At 34.2% G+C, this 16,736-nt stretch overlaps 1 protein-coding gene and 1 non-coding gene across 2 annotated transcripts; both read right to left on the bottom strand.

Moving 5' to 3' along the window:
* Positions 1 to 1,591: 1,591 nt before the first annotated feature.
* Positions 1,592 to 1,665, bottom strand: TRNAI-UAU (transfer RNA isoleucine (anticodon UAU)). The gene has a single exon. It is a non-coding gene; the product is annotated as a tRNA-Ile (tRNA).
* A 2,021-nt stretch (positions 1,666 to 3,686) lies between these two features.
* LOC135639721 (sodium/calcium exchanger NCL1-like) lies at positions 3,687 to 9,836 on the bottom strand. The gene is made up of 7 exons (XM_065153588.1): positions 9,353 to 9,836; positions 8,293 to 8,481; positions 7,102 to 7,283; positions 6,302 to 6,444; positions 5,948 to 6,215; positions 5,556 to 5,858; positions 3,687 to 4,016 (listed from the first exon to the last, which is right to left on the bottom strand). Exons 1-7 carry the CDS (start codon positions 9,798 to 9,800, stop codon positions 3,768 to 3,770), a joined length of 1,782 nt encoding a protein of 593 aa, XP_065009660.1. The 5' UTR covers positions 9,801 to 9,836; the 3' UTR covers positions 3,687 to 3,767.
* Between the last annotated feature and the right edge of the window lie 6,900 nt (positions 9,837 to 16,736).

Here is a 16,736-nt window from a genome sequence, read left to right on the forward strand (position 1 = left end):
AATTACGTGCTAACTACGAAATCTAAGGCATACTTAAGCTAAACAAGCCCTAGATCTTGGTTTCTTCCGGCGAACTTCCGACGGTCTCCCGGCAATGTTCCAACGGACTTTCGGCAAGCTCCTGGACTTCACGATGATCTTCTTGGCGAGTTCCGATGAGCTACTTCCGATAAGCTCCTGGACTTCTCGACTGGTTCCTACAGAACTTCTGACGAACGTCTGGTCTTCCGACGAACTCTCGAACTCCCAACGAAATCATGTCCTTGACTCCGGGACTTCATTTTGCTTTATGCCTTGCTATCGTAGTTAATCCTGCACATGTAAAACACACGTCGATCTAGATAATTATTACTAAGCTTAAATCATGTTCTCCGGCATGTCATTGGTCCATCAATGTTTTGTCCGATTCTTTGGCGCATCATCCTCTCCTGCGGCCTATTGCCCAATCGGTCAGTTGACTCCGCAACTCCGATATTCTTGGCGCAATATCCGCTCTTCTTGACCCGATGCCTGAATCCATGGCCCGAAGCCTACTATCGATACGTCGACCGATCCTCCGGCCTGATGTCTAATCTTCTAACATGTTCTCCTCTGGCCCAACATGATTCTTCGTGCTTTAATTGTCTCATCCTGATCGAAGCATCCTACGTCACTAAAAACACAGATCAAATTATAAATATTTATTAATTGATTTTATTATCAAAATACAAGATTCAACACTATTCCTATCATAATATAACTTTAAAAAATAATTTAGAATTATAAGACCAGTGCATTACATAGTAAAAAATGTGAAGTTGGAATTATAGAAAACATAAACAACAAATAGTACAGACAAAAACATCGACAAAACAAAACTAATATGTTTACTAATGCGAAAACTATATATAATTTACGTATTACTAACATCAATCTAATTAAATATATCCATAAGCATCATCATAACATGAATTTAGAAAATATTTTACAACAATACATACTGACAAAAGAATTACATAGATTCCTAATTGTCACAATATGGTTTTACAAAACAATTTGAAACTACAAAATCAGTGAATTATATAGATAATAATGTGAAGTTGTAAAAATAGTACAAATAAAATATTATAATAAAACAAAACATTGACGAAACAAAAATAAATGGTCTACAAAGTTGTGACAACAACGAAACAAATAGTGTATAACCAAAACATAAAGTGTCAGTGAATTATATAGTTAATAATGTGAAGTTGTAAAAATAGTATAAATAAAATATTATAATAAATAAAAACATTGACGAAACAAAAACAAATGGTTTACAAAGTTGTGACAACAACGAAACAAATAGTGTATAACCAAAACATAAAGTGTTAATAATATAAAGTTTCGTTGTCGATTAACGAAAACAAAAACAAATGGTTTACAAAGTTGTGACAACAACGAAACAAATAGTGTATAACCAAAACATAAAGTGTCAGTGAATTATATAGTTAATAATGTGAAGTTGTAAAAATAGTATAAATAAAATATTATAATAAACAAAAACATAAAGTGTTAATAATATAAAGTTTCGTTGTCGATTAACGAAAACATCAAATAAATAAAAATTAAATAGTCCCGGCGGGGCTCGAACCCGCGACCTTCGGCTCATAAGACCAACGCTCTAACCAACTGAGCTACGGGACTATACATTAATGATATCATTCTTTCTCTATAAGATGAGCGATACGTCATGTCTGTCACAACATACAATTTGAGCAAAGAAATAAATATTTGATACAAATAAAATTTTAACAAAAATGTTTTGGTTATTTAATAAGATAAATTAAAAACAACTTGATAGAATCTATCTTAGTTCGTACTAAACTTTTAGACAACTTAGAGTAGTAATGTCACACATAGGAACAAGATGGACAGTATGCTAACTATATAAAATTGACAATGATATTCACTTGAATTTAGTGAAAATATCGAATAGAATCTATCTGAATTCGTACTAAACATTTAGACAACTTCCAATAGTCTAAATGTCACACATAGGAACAAGATAGATTGCTATATAAAAACGATAATGACATTCACTTAAATACCCCACTTTTTGTAACATACATACACATTATAAATTTTTTAATTAATTTTATTATGGATAAAATTAGTTATTCATATCAGAAGCTAAAATAAACCATTCACATCAAGTTCAAATGTAAAATTATGTTTATGAACTATAATTTGTACCCATTAGTGGATATATTATAGATATATTATAACCCATTCAGTCATCCAAAACTATCTTTCATGGAGCCCCAGCTCAACTACTTAGTAGTAATGCTTACCATAGGGAAATAACAAGAGTATTAAGATGCTTAGAGGACATCATAAGTAGCGAAAGAAAGCAAGTGCATTAAGTTTGAATAAAGGAGTTAAAGAAGTTAAGGGTTGATTACTTGGTGTCATTTTTTTTTTGCGGCTTTGCAGGTAGATTTCTCAAGAAAAACAGTCATGGATTGCTAACTCCAATTATTCGCTCGATCTATTTAGCTTTCAACCAGCAACTAGTAAATGTTGAAGGAATCTGGGCACGTATCCATCATTTGATGTGTGCTAATGATTGATTCCAAAAATGAACCCTATAAACAATCGTTCATCATGTCATTATAACACAAATCAAAGCAAAAGATCGAGGCGACACAGCATAGACCATAAAACCTAAACCAGGAAACCAAACAAACCTGAAATTGAGCGGTAAACCTAGAAATGGAGAGGACAAAGAATATCTCGAAGCGGAGATCTTATTGAGGGCCACCGAGGCCTTCAAACGGGTGGATGATGATGATGGAAGAGGCGCGCGTCGATGATGGCGAGGTAGCGGAGGAGGAGGGATTCGGAGGAGAAAGGGCAGGAGGTAAGAGCAGAAGGGCGCCCCGCGGCGCGAAGACGAAAGGTTTGGGTATAAAATAATTCTTAATACGCCTATTCATATTTATAGCTAAAGGGCGTGCTTGTCGTTATGTGAGCTCGAGTCGGGCCGATCCAGTTGTGTGTGCATGTAAATAAATAAATATATAAATATATATATATATAAGTTAAATTCAAATACATTCCTCTGACTGAATTAATGTTTTTTGTGATATCTCTTTAAACATAAGTTGTAGTTAATCTCCATTAGCTATGATAATTTAGGCTTTTACTATGTATCAGCATCCTTTAAGAACTAATTATAATATCAAAAACATTAAGATTTTGGTTTTTTATTTAATTATATTTTTTAACACAAATAAACTAATTTTGAACATAATTAGGAGTTGTAAACCTGAATTATATGAACATTAATGACAATAAAATAAGTGGAGAATTCTAATATTTGAAGGATAAGATTTACTATATCAAACTTTTATAATGATAAATATATTATTTTTAGAATTTATAAGAATAAATACGTTAGCACCTTACCTATTAGAGTCTAAAAATAGCTCATATAATTGGATGGGATGAGAGATATGGAAAATTAAGAATGAAATATGACATTCCACAATATGATATGTTTTATATGCTAAAAGGCCAAACAAGATATCGGTGTGAGAAGTATTTGATTAAACAGAGCATGCGTTCAATATCTTTCACTCTTATGTTGTGACAATTCCAACAACAACACGACTGCTGGTTAAAGATTTGAGCAGCACTCACCAAGTTAAATAGCACAAGAAGCGTAGAAGAAAACTGTAAAAGCTTTTGATCAACCAGCATTCAGAAGTGAGAGGATAATTCACATCACAGAACCAGTTTTTGCTTTATGACCATCCAAAGACGAAGTCGAGAACATAGACAAGAGCCAAGGAGAGTGGGTACAGCGAGAAGGCCACAAAACAAGTCCACAGCGGGAATGTCGTGCGGAAGCTGGTGAAGAGACCCATCACGACGCAGACGATCAAGATGACCAAGACCTCAGCCGAGAAGTCCCAGGTTAAGTGTCTCATGTAAACAAGAGCCAAGAAGACAGCCAAACAAAGAAGGTTGTTCATGGTCACCCCTCCATATATCTGCACAAGCAAATTTTAGGTCAGAATCCAATGTCATGAGAGGTTCCTGGTTTCTCAGTTCCACAACTGGACAAAGCTATGCTGTGGCTGGAGATATTATGTCTCACGAAATGAAATCCTGGCTTTGCGCCATGAGCAAGTTGAGGATGATACGATTTATTAGCATGAAGTTTTAGTTTATGATACTAAATTGTACAGCATGCAGTAGAAGAAATTTATAACATCTAAGATATCCTTACAAAATAACACTGCACAATTTTTATGGTAACTGAAAGAAAGAATGTTTGCATAAAGCCAAAATTGTGTTGAAGGGTTTCATATTTATGCAAACAGAAGGCAAAAACTAAGGGACAAAATCAAGACACATTTTGATAGTTTAGGTTTGTTGTCTTTAAGGTCAAGCAAAAGTTAAAACCATCTCAAGTTGATCTTCTTATGTAAACAGCATGTTGCAACTTATACTGGAAATATGATGATAAACTGTCTAATTTATTAAAGAACATAAATGTTATACAGGTTTCACATGCAAAAACTGCATCAGATATTTAACAAAAATAAATGTGTGCTGCTGCGCAGCAATTGAGTTGCTTGATAATAACATTCTGTTGATCTTTCAGTCAAAAAAACTTTTTAGTAAACATGATAAATGAATTCCATAATCTACAGGCACACCAGAATGTTCATAGTATATATTAAAATATGCAGAATATGTTTTGAAGCACTGAGATGTATTCTGCATAGCAATAGCAGTTGAAATACCAAGCCTAAACCTGAATGCTATGAAATATAATTTATTCTTAGTTCGTATGAACTTTATGCAAGGGTCGATATGTAACCTGTGGCCATAAGAGTGTTCTCCTTCCTGCTTTCAATGGATTACTAATTGCTATCAGTAGAAAAATGAGTTCATTTCAGCCTCTACGTAAACTTAACACCTTTCTAGGGTTAACTAAAACGAGGATGGCTAAGAGAAGTGAATCATCATTCCTAAATAAAGCACCCAAGAAATGATATGTCTCACTTAGCTTAAATTTTGTAAGTTGGACATTTACTAAGTGAGATAGACTTGTTCTCCGAAACATAAAGAAAATGTAATCCATTCAAGTGGAGCAATTTTGCAGCTTAATTTTAAATGTCCAGACTTAAATTTTTTATGGTAAAAAGGAGCTTAGAAAATCTAATTCATGTCAAGGATCAAAAGTAGATTATAAATAACAGCACTAACAAAGTTGAAATGCTTAATGATCTGGACTGTTGCTATTGTTAACTTTATTCAGCATACACGCTCCCATGCTTTACGAAGTTACGAAAATAGTTACTCCAACAATTTGTCTTGGTTCAAGTGTATTATTTACCAAAAGAGACAACATGCCCTGATATTGGAAGAGAATATTATAATAAAGAAACAAACATTAATTAAGAGACGGTCAAGAAAGATAAAGTTTCTTTCGAAGAACAAACAAAGATAAAAGTCATAAATCAAAATACTTTTCTGTATTGAATTTTATATTAGTTGGAATAAAATCTTGGGACACAAACCTCAGAGAAAGTTAGTGAAGAAGTTCTTTGCTTCTTTCGGGTCGCAAAAATGATCGACGAGACAGCCTCACTGGAGTTGGTAGCCAGAGGCATCGCAATGAATGAAATGAAAAAGGACGGTATACTTGTAGCAACTGAAAAATTGTCAACAGCATCTACAAGAGGATCAGCAAAAATAGCCGCAAGAACTGTTCCAAGTAGTAAAAGTAGGATAGCTTTTATGCAAATCCACATGGGATTATCAACGTTTTCAACAACTTCATCACTCTGATCGAGAAGCATATTATGTTCATCCCTTGTTTTCTGCATTATCAAAAGTCCACAATTATCCATCCAAATTACATAGATGTCAACCACAACACCTTTTGGCAGAAATGAAAGAAGCAACTTACCATGTGAAATTCATGCATGAATTTTTTTGAGTAGGCACCAGAATTTGCCACGGAACGTTTAGCCTCATCAATCCATTTTGTTAATCCCACAATAAACTCATCTTCTTCGATTGAAGAATTCTGAGACGTATCGAATTCAATCATTATTTTATCAACAGCATCATCCGTATCCAAATCTATTTCGTCAATTTGTATTCCTATGATAAGTGCTCTCAACTCAGCATGTGATAATGATCCATTTGAGTCCAAATCTAGCTTATGGAACAACCTGTGACCAACCAACAAATCAGATCAGGAAAATAATTAAAACCAGCAAGCACCTTACAGTATACTAAATGGAGAATGAATACTAACTTTTTCATAACATCTACGTTAGGTTTTCCATCATCAATGAGTCGTCCAAGTGCTTGCATCTGAGCATGTCTTAGAATTCCTGATATCACATGTTTGTGCTTTGCATAAGCTAATCTTCGCCTCTGAATCCAAGGTCGAAATACCTGGTCCATACACAAGTTGTTCAAAAGAGTTCACTACCTCTTCCAGTAGATGAAATTATAATAAAAACTATCAGTAACAAGATAGTAGCAAGACCTTAAGTTATGTCCGTGGTTAATATGTAGAAGATAAATGTATGAAATATGTGACATATGAAATGAAATCTAATAAATTAGACAATTTGACTAAGGCAACCTCATTAAGAAAGATTCAACTTCATTCTGAAGCAAATTTTGCCATATCTTCATGATAGTATCTATGTGGCTATCAATTAGGCTGGTGCCACTAATGTGAATTGAGACCTCTGTTGTAATAAGACATCAACCGTAAGGCATAAACACCAAGAGTAGTATTCAGTAACAACTCTAATGGTATGAATTTATAATCTCACTTTTCCATGATCAGTTTAATGAACTGAGAATTTAGTTACCCAAGCTAATAACCACCATTGAATCCTTTAATTATGTGATATAGAAGTAATTTCTAGAGGATTCCTCAAAAGCATGTTGTCCCTATTAACTGGGTGTGTTTTTCAGACTTTATGGCTTTTTGTATGTGCTTTTTCTGCGCTAGATCATGATTCATAATTCCAAACATATGGCAAATGGTGAATATGATATTTATATTTAATAATGTATTACATTTGTATCAAAAGTTACCTGATAAAGACAGTAAGAAACCAAGAGCACAATTGCAACAATGAGAGAAAGCAGAACTGCTAGACTCTGTCCAGAAGGAAAATTGAAGATTCTTGGCAGTTGCACAATTATAAATGGGACAATAGAGATGGCCATAATTCTTGCAGCATAGCTTGTCTGAAGATCAGTTGAAACTCCAGACCCTTTAAACATATCACAAATAAAAAGTTCAGTACTTAAGCAGACGACAGTTGATTGTAAGCTACAATCTTGAAAAGTCAATGCATGTAAGAACCTTAAACTTGATCATTCAAAAATATGCAAGATTAACTTATTACAGATTTATAGCAACAGCTTATAGGGTGCTTAGCTGAAGAAAAATTGGGAAAAAAAACTATTAATACTAATTTAGCTTGATACAACATGTTGTCTAATCATACAGGAGGTTCCTTAGAACCTGACAATGGAATTCAAGCAGCTTACATCATTAATACTAAGGAGGTAGGTTGTGTGATGTGTTGGACATGCAAAAACTCATTTAGGTTGCAGAAAGGAATAACAGGGATCCAGGTCATAACAGGAAAAAGTAACTAAGCAGGTCACGGAATATAATGAATTGGGCAACAAGAAGTACTTGAAATTTGAAACACAAATGTTATCAGAATAGACCTGTAAGAAGGTTCAAACTTGAACCTTAAGCGAGGTTATTTTGCTGCTTAGTCCCACAACATAAATTAAAGCAAGTAACTTCCATATACAAACTCATGTTTGAGTTTCAGTGTAGGAACAGTGGGGAAAATTATGGTCCTTGCTGTACCATGCATGAGCATGGATGAAATAGAACAGTGGTCTTATTGTGAGCATGGATTGCCAAATATGCCCATACATTGCACAGGCTTAATTACATCCATAATTTTAAATTTCACAATTGCCCTTATATGTATTCTTCCTTGTCTGAATTCTATCTGTTGGCAGGATGGCCCAGATTGGCTAATGGCTGATAATGGTCTGGTTGACCTTGTTCATAGGTTAGATGGTTGATCCATACGAAGCCCAAGTGATGTAATTGCTCCAGATGGGTTACTCGGAAACCCCAATAAATAAACGAGCAGTTATGAAAAGCTAAAATCTTTGCTAGAAGATGAGAAAAGCAACAGCTGAATCAGAGAACAAAAGCCCAAAACTGCAGAATAAAACTGAGAAGGCACTTACCAAATAGGCTGAAGGCTTTTGTATCTTGTGAATCAATTGAAGTTGAATTATCTGAAAGGTCACATTTGCCAACGATAATACAAGAACCCCAGAGTACTGTCAGCAGCATCACAGTTGATCCAGCAAGTAGACCCATTCCAATTAGGACTTGATTTTGAGCAGTTTCTCTGCTCCCAGAAAGACCAGATACTACAAAAAAAAAGTTGTTTGTGGTTAGATGGAAACTTCAGCTAACTAATAGAAGTGCAGCAAAGGTGATTATTTCTGAAGTCTGGTCACCAATTCATGAAACGTCGATTAGATTAATTCCAGATGATAACTCAAATAAGCTACAACTCGATAAATAAATGGGAATACAATCTTCTCTCTAATACAAGGAAAAATAAGACATCTCTTGTGACACGAGAGGAAAAAGAGAAGAAAGAAAAGAGAGGAAGAAAAAGAGAAAGAAGGGAATCTTTTTTCTCCTCAGTTTGATTCCTCCTTGGTTTTTGTGTTTGACTCTACAACTCTGTTCAAATTTCCACATTTTCCACACTCTTAATGACAAATGTCCTGTTCCCAACCCAGAAGGTCTGGTTAACAACGACCTTCGCAAATGGTTCCATAGGAAATCATGGAAAGCAGCGTGAGAAAGTTCAAATCACGGCCAAACGTTGACACTAATCTGGCGTACTGCCCCTTTGCTGATACCAACTATGGTCAACCCATCCACGAAACAAGAATATAAATACCCAACCTTGCTTCTGCAACTCGAGAAAAAAACAAAAGAAAAAAATCCATCTACTTCCCATTGCTTCACAGCCTACCAAATGCAAGAAAGCAAAAAACTTACCAAATCAGATCAAAGTGATAAAATCCAAATGCAACACAATACAAATGCCAAAAAACAGGGAACATTTTTCCCGCATTGCTTCATGCACTACCAGCGGCAGAATCACAAATTTCACTAGATCTGATCGTAGCTGGTAAATTCCATCGTCACATAAAAAACAAGGTCACAAGGATCAGAGATTAAGAGAAAATAACGTATGTTCGATGGGGAAAGTGTGACTTGTACCAAGAATTAGCATGGCGTCGGGAAGAGCCCCAAGGATGGGGAGGAACAGTCCGCCGACGATCCCAGGGCCCATAATCTCCAGCAGGAGCTCGCTCCCCGAGGAGAGGTACGTCGCCGCCTTGTACATCAGGAACCCGTAGGCGATGACGAGGAACATGTTTCCGACCACGGTGGTGGTGCACGGGAGGAACCCGTACGTCTGCTCGCACTGCCCCGCAGCAAACACTCGCGAGCTCCGCGGCCACGGAAGGCGAGGGAGGAGGAGGGTTTGGGACTCCGAGGCGGGGCGGGAGGAGACCCCATCGGAGAGCAGCAGATCCGCGGACGCCTCGTCCGCCGGGGACGAGATGAAACGGCCGTGGGCGCCGCGACCGGCGAAGAGGAGGAGAGGGAGAAGGCAGAGGGAGATGAGGAGGAGGGGAGGAGGGAATGAGACCCTTCGCGCCATTGCAAGGCGAAGACTATGGGAAGGGGAGGAGGTATGGAGATCGAAACGGCGAGGAGGGGAGCGGTAAATTTATGGAGCGGCAGCAGTTTTGCGGGGAAGCCCCTCTTATTAGTGGATATTGAATCGTTACACGCCCATATTAAGCCTTATTACGGTGTGATCGGCGTGAAAGGTGGAGATGTTAATGGCAAATACGTAATTAAGAAAGGAAAAATAATAATAATAATAATCATCATCATAATATGTGCTGAAAATAGAATTAATGATAAAAAAAATTACTTTTTTCCTAAAACTGATTTAAAAATAATTTTGATTAAAGATTATCTAATTTATTATAAACTTGATCGCACAAAGCAAAATCTTTTCAATGAAACGGGTTAAATTCAATTCACGAGACTTCCATCGATCTTATTATTTGGTTTATATATTTTTAATGAATGAAGGGTTAATATATCTGATTCCAACCTTTGAATTAAATTAAATTGGGCGTAGTGACCGAAAACTTTCTATGGAAGGTTAACAAATCCAAGAATAATGCTCTAAAATGGACTCTAAATTCAATGCACAAAACTCCAAGATTAGAAGGGAGGCCAGAAGCTATTTTTATAATTTATAATGTAAAATAATAAATAAAAAAGATTCCATACAATTGAATTAGAAGTAGTAGAGAGGCTTATTCTATTAAAAAACAAAAATGATTCCTCAATGGAGTAAAAATAATAAAACATAGATGGGATGATTAATATAAGGAGAATGGATTCTCTAAAAAAAATCCATCTTTTTAGGTCTTTTCATCCTTTTTTTTTAACCTAATAGTTGGAATACATACATTTTTCCTATAGATCATTCAATTATAATGTTTTCAGTATTTTCAACAATACAAGAAAATCATTATAATGTAGTAAAAAAAATACTATGTTTATAATATTTTTAGCAAAATTAAGAAAACACTATAATGCAATACAAAGATATTATAACATAGTATTTTTATATTATCTATCTTATAGTGTGTTCTTTTTGGTATTATTAAAAATATTATAACATAGATGATTTGATCGGTCAATAAAAAAAATAGATTATTTCTTTTTTTTCAAAATGAGGTGCACTTGTAAAAAAAATAAAGCTCAAAAATAAATTTTTTTCAAGGATTATTCGTCCATTAATATATGTATATGATCTTATTTTATAGTTGATGCATAACTTTAAAATAATAATAATAATAATAATAAGACTTGGACTTAAATCGGACATAAAGAGGGACTAAAATGTAAAAAGGCGAGGATAGAAAGTCCCTCGGAGTCGCCGCGGAGAAGACAGCGGAAGGAAATGGGCAGATGACGACCGGACTCCATCGCACCCGCCGCGGAACACACGGCGGGAGGAAGATGAGTCAGCCTGTGGCGGCGATTGGCCGTCGGCACACGGCATTTCGTACACTGTCAGTTACGTTGAATTTTATCCAATCTTCTTCCCCTGCCACATGAAAATGACATTTTCTTGTGATTATTATCAGATTTAATCGTTATTTTTCTACATGTTTTAGAGATTTTTATTTTCATAAAATATAAATAATTAAGACGAGATTCGATCGCAATACCCTTATTATCGAGTATTTTTATTTTTTATATTGACATCTCTGAGATTTGGGTGTGAGTATAGGAATGCTAAAAGAAAAAAATTATTGAATCAAATTATATCTAATTTTCTAGAAAAATTTGTCATGAAAATGATATTAGATTCTTATAAATATGATATTTGAATTGATCGTAACATCCTATTATCGAGTGGATTAGTAATATTGATGATATTAGAAAATTTTAATATGAAATGATAACATATCAGTAATATTTATTACTAATATTAGAAAAAATTTATTACTTGTTTCTTACATTTGTTTCATTTTAATATTTGTTTAGCATAGTAAGGAATGCTAGAAATCTATATTTCTCAACAAATTGTTATTTAATTAAAAATTCATAAAATTAAGGCAATTAATTGAGTTTCCTATTTTGGGTACTCTCAATGGAATTTAGATTTTCCATAAATGGGTCTATTTTAATAAATAAAAAAAAAAGAGAGGGGGAAATAAACATTTATTTAGGTGACCATTTGAAATAGTGTTTGTTATCATTCTTTCTTTCTTTCTTTCTTTCTTTTTGAAATAATTGAACAAGTCAGGAATCTATGACTTTGGTTAGATCGTTGCTTTTAGACCGATTCGATCGCCGGCATCGTATAAATCTATACATAATTTATTTGACACGTTCTCCCCCTTCGAGAAACTTGGACTTTACGATTATAATTTTTATTTAATCTGTATCAGTAGGCGTTAAGGAGAGTGCTTTAACTAACTTCAATATAGATAAATCTTTGTCGCAAATACTAAGTTATAATTTATATTGTTTTTTTTATTGCTGTAAAATGAATATTTTCATAGCTATGAAATGAAATTTAAATAGTTGATATTTGGGGTTATCATTATCCGTTCCTAGAAAAGAAATATATATATATATATATTATTTTTTTCAACATATCAAAAAATAATAATAATAATAATAATAATAATAATAATAATAAAGCGAATTCATGAGAGAAGCCTCTCATTTGGGTTTTACCGCAACAGATCTCTCTCTCTCTCTCTCTAGTCCCGAAAATTGATGTCACGTCGCATCCTCATTAATTAAGTTTGTCCATAAGCTTAACCAATCCAGTTATGATATTTTGGTATTATCTTATGGTATTTCTATGGATTCATCAATAACACTATAATTAATTAACAGACAAGTCCATTTTTTTGAATGATCTTATAGTTTCCAAGCCAATAATAATACATGTTTGAAACCTGATGATGAATTAGTTTATGATGGTTGTATTTTGAGTTTTTTGTTCTTCATTTATATATATATATATATATATATATATATATATGTGTGTGTGTGTGTGTGATAAAATACTATAGTCAATGAGAATACTTGTTTGAAAACCCTACCAACAGGTTAATATGCATATAATGTTTGTAATATAACTTTATTTAAAAAATATTATAAGTAGATTAATTCATCATCGAGCGAACCACTCCTTCGAATATCCTATCAAGAAGAGTATTTTGGGAATACAAGAAAAATATGAGCAGTGATGTAAAAAAAAACATCAACTGAAAAGAAAAGAAAGAGTCCAAAATGTGATGTTTTGTAATTTGATTAAAATATGTGTGAAAATACATAGAAACTCATAGAAACTAAAAAGAAATGCAGCATGAAGAGATTTTTCATATCAACTTGAACTTAGTTCTACTTTTCCTTGTTTTCTTTAACAACTATGTTAATGGGTTGAGGAATTGGAACCATATACTATCATATTAGCAAAATTTCAAAAAAATATTCTTATTTTTAGTATTTTTAAAATAAATATCTTTATTTTGATCTTTTTTAAACCATGCTCTTGATCTAGAAAATATCAAAACTATCATTCTCTACTTTCATTCTTCATCTATTGTTGTCCCTTGTCTATCCACCCGTCATCATTACTCTTGTCACCCATCATCTATCTATCTATCGTCATCACCTATCGTCTACTCGTCGTCAATCATCCACAAGGCGAGGGAGTGCAAGAACTATTGTCAACCTTCTGTCCTACTAAACATATTACCTGTAACCAAGCGGAAGACGTAAATAAACTCTTTACTTTATACAACCTAATTTAAAAAATATTTAATATTTTTAAAGTATTCTTTTGTAAATAAATATAAATATTTTTTTTCCTCTTCTTCCTTTTGTAAATAATTTTTTTTCCTTTTATAAATAAATTAAAAAAATATTTATCCTCAAAAGGATAGTATCGAGTGGCATCGATAACGATAACGAGCAATGTCGACGATGAGCGATATCAATAGTAGCAACAACATGGAATGGAATGAGATAAAATATAGGGTCGGGAAAAAAAAATAATGAAATTAATAATATTATGATTATAAAAAAAATATATTAATAATATTTAAAGGGTGATCAATATCAAAAGACTGTGAATAGGCAAAGGTGGCTGTGAAGAGTAGGCTTCTAGTAGAAAGAGTTCAAATGAGTGGATGTGTATATCATTGTTATGGTCTAAGGTGGCTTTTACAACGCATGGTTGGGAAAGGACTTCACTTACCTTCTTCATGGGCGGTTAGGATATCATCATCATCCATATTGTGTGATAGTGGGAATGTCTCCTATCGGGATAGCGAGTCCGACCAAAGGATATCGATGCTCGGTAAGAAATAACACGTGGCATTGGACAAGAAGTGCAGTTTGTGAGGTGAAGAATGACTCGTACGTGGCTGATGATAGGAAATATTTCTAATAGAGAAACAACATCGGATGGAAAGAATGACATAATCTATCTAATAACGTCGTCCATTTAGTATCAAGAAGCATAGCATCTGATCGAAAGAATGATACACAGTCGATCGGCTTATTATCTAAACAACCAGTCGAAAAAATGACATCTGATGCAACTTATTATCCTTGTAGTGTCAGAGTCGTCGAACGCAGTGGATGGCTTCCATCGTGTCTGTGGGGAGTCACAACAAAAATTGTTCATCCTTCCGAGAAGGAGGAGAGGGGGATGAAAATTAAAATAAATCAGATTCATTGTTAATCGAAAATTAAAATTTTTAATTATTATCATTGTTAATGAAAAAAAATTAAGAATTCTCTCTTTAGCCAAAGTGAGTGGGGATAGTAATCCAAGTTTTATTTTTATTATTATCTCTTTTATTCTTGTTTTTTTTTTTTAATCTCTTTATCATTAAAAAAAAAAAAACAACAACAACAACCTTCGGTACATCATCTCTCACCCATATGCTTTTCTTTTCCTCGTGAACATAGAAAAATAACATCATTGACGAAGAAGAACAACTCCACGTATGCTCACAACTAGATCGATCATATTGTGTTGCTCCACTTGATATGAAAAATAATAGGCACCTAAAATTTTGATCCATTCCAGCTTGCGCCGCCACATGTTGTTTGACATTCATTGTAGAGATGAGATGTGCCCGGCAATTTAGAAGATACTCCACAACTAGCATATTATCAATCAAACACTTGGGTATGCAGAGTCGGTGGGTGGGAGGAGATCTTCTACTAGGATACGCGATTGGCATACAACATGCGGAGCTTCCAATCTAAGTGTATACCATATAGGGTAGGGTAGAGATGTGCCGGCAATTTTGCGTCACATAGCAGCATATTCTAAAAAAATTGGCAAATCGTCAGTCAAACAGTTGGCGTGCAGCAACGAGGTCCTCTTCTACTAGCATACGCTCATGGACCGTTCAACACACACACATTCACACATGTGGAGCTTCCTATGCATGCGTATATATATATGTATATATAGCATAGAGATGTGCCGACAATTTAGGGTCAGATAGCAAGCAGGATATTCTGCAACTAGCAAATTATCAAACACTTGGTGGGCGGACGTCGTCGACGGGGACACGTACACGTGGAACGTGAGTGTGTAGATAGAGGTAGGGCAGGAGGGCAGACATTACCTGTCACTTTTGTCTCCTTGTACAAAGTTGAAGAAGAAGATGGAAGGGTGGGCATCATCTTATCCAAACGCTGCTTCTTGTGCCCTCCTTATGCCATCGCCATAAAGTGGAGTTCGTCTTTATCGAAAGTTGATTGGCCCATCCTTTCCTTTTCTTTTCCTTTCCTTTCCTTTCCTTTCCTTCTTCTTTACTCATCAGCACATTTGGGAATTATTAACCAAAGTACCACATAGGCGCGCTATACAACAGTGGAGAACTCATAGTTTGTCCCCACCATAGCCATAGCGGAGACCTACCACACATTTGCATACCACTTCAATTCTATTTCTCTTTTTTCTTTCATATATATATATATATATATATATATATATATATATATATATATATATATATATATATATATATTGGTTTATTCCCGTAGGATGCTTATTATTTTCTAAAAAAATAATCCTTCCTTTATCTCTATCTCATTTATGGTTGTCATCAATTAATCAATCGTCTTAACCCTTCATTCGTCATTATTATTAGATGTCTCCACCGTCCGAAATACTCACGGTCTCTTGAGAGGATGATGAATGGCATGATGCTCTCCAGTAATATATGAAGATTTTATAATTAGATTTATGATTAAGATTCATAATAAAATTAGGAGACAAGGGTGAATGTTAGCGTTTGGTCAGCAAGATAGATGAGGGCATGATAACAATGACGAATGGGGGATGAAGGTGATGATTGACGAGGAAAAAATCAAGAATAATCTTATATTTTAGAAAATAAGAACATCGTATCAAAAATAAACTAAAAAAAATGTTATGTGAGAAAAAAATATAAATTTTTTTAAAGATTTATCTAATTAAAATTATTATTTAACATCATTATTCTTTATTCTCCAAATAGTACTTGTATCACGCTCTCAGTATCAAATGATGATTTGTTGTTATTGGTTGAGGGGAATCACTCGTCGGTCGGTACTTTTGTCTGCATGTCCTTGACAATTAAAACGAATATATCGTCTCATTCGTATAACATCCATCATCTTCTCAACAATATGGAACGGAACGTGATACATTATAATGCAAGTGACCGTGACATATATGAAATGAGAATATAATATCAATATTAATCGATGACCAGAATAAACACTGACTTCTTCTCAAAATAATATTATAGTCAAACCCTAAATCAAAACATATTTACAAATTAATCGTGATAGCCATCACATCCAATGTGATGGGCCTATTGGGCCTAATCCAATGAGCCCACACACTTGGGGTGGGAGTGAGGGAACCGACTTAAAATCTGAATTAATGTGGAAGATAGATAGATTTCTTGCATATTGGTCTTATTTTAAGATATTAATATAAAATAGGTTTTCAAATTAGCTAAAATAATATTAA

Source organism: Musa acuminata, chromosome BXJ3-6 (assembly GCF_036884655.1).
Source record: "Musa acuminata AAA Group cultivar baxijiao chromosome BXJ3-6, Cavendish_Baxijiao_AAA, whole genome shotgun sequence".
NCBI lineage: Eukaryota > Viridiplantae > Streptophyta > Magnoliopsida > Zingiberales > Musaceae > Musa > Musa acuminata.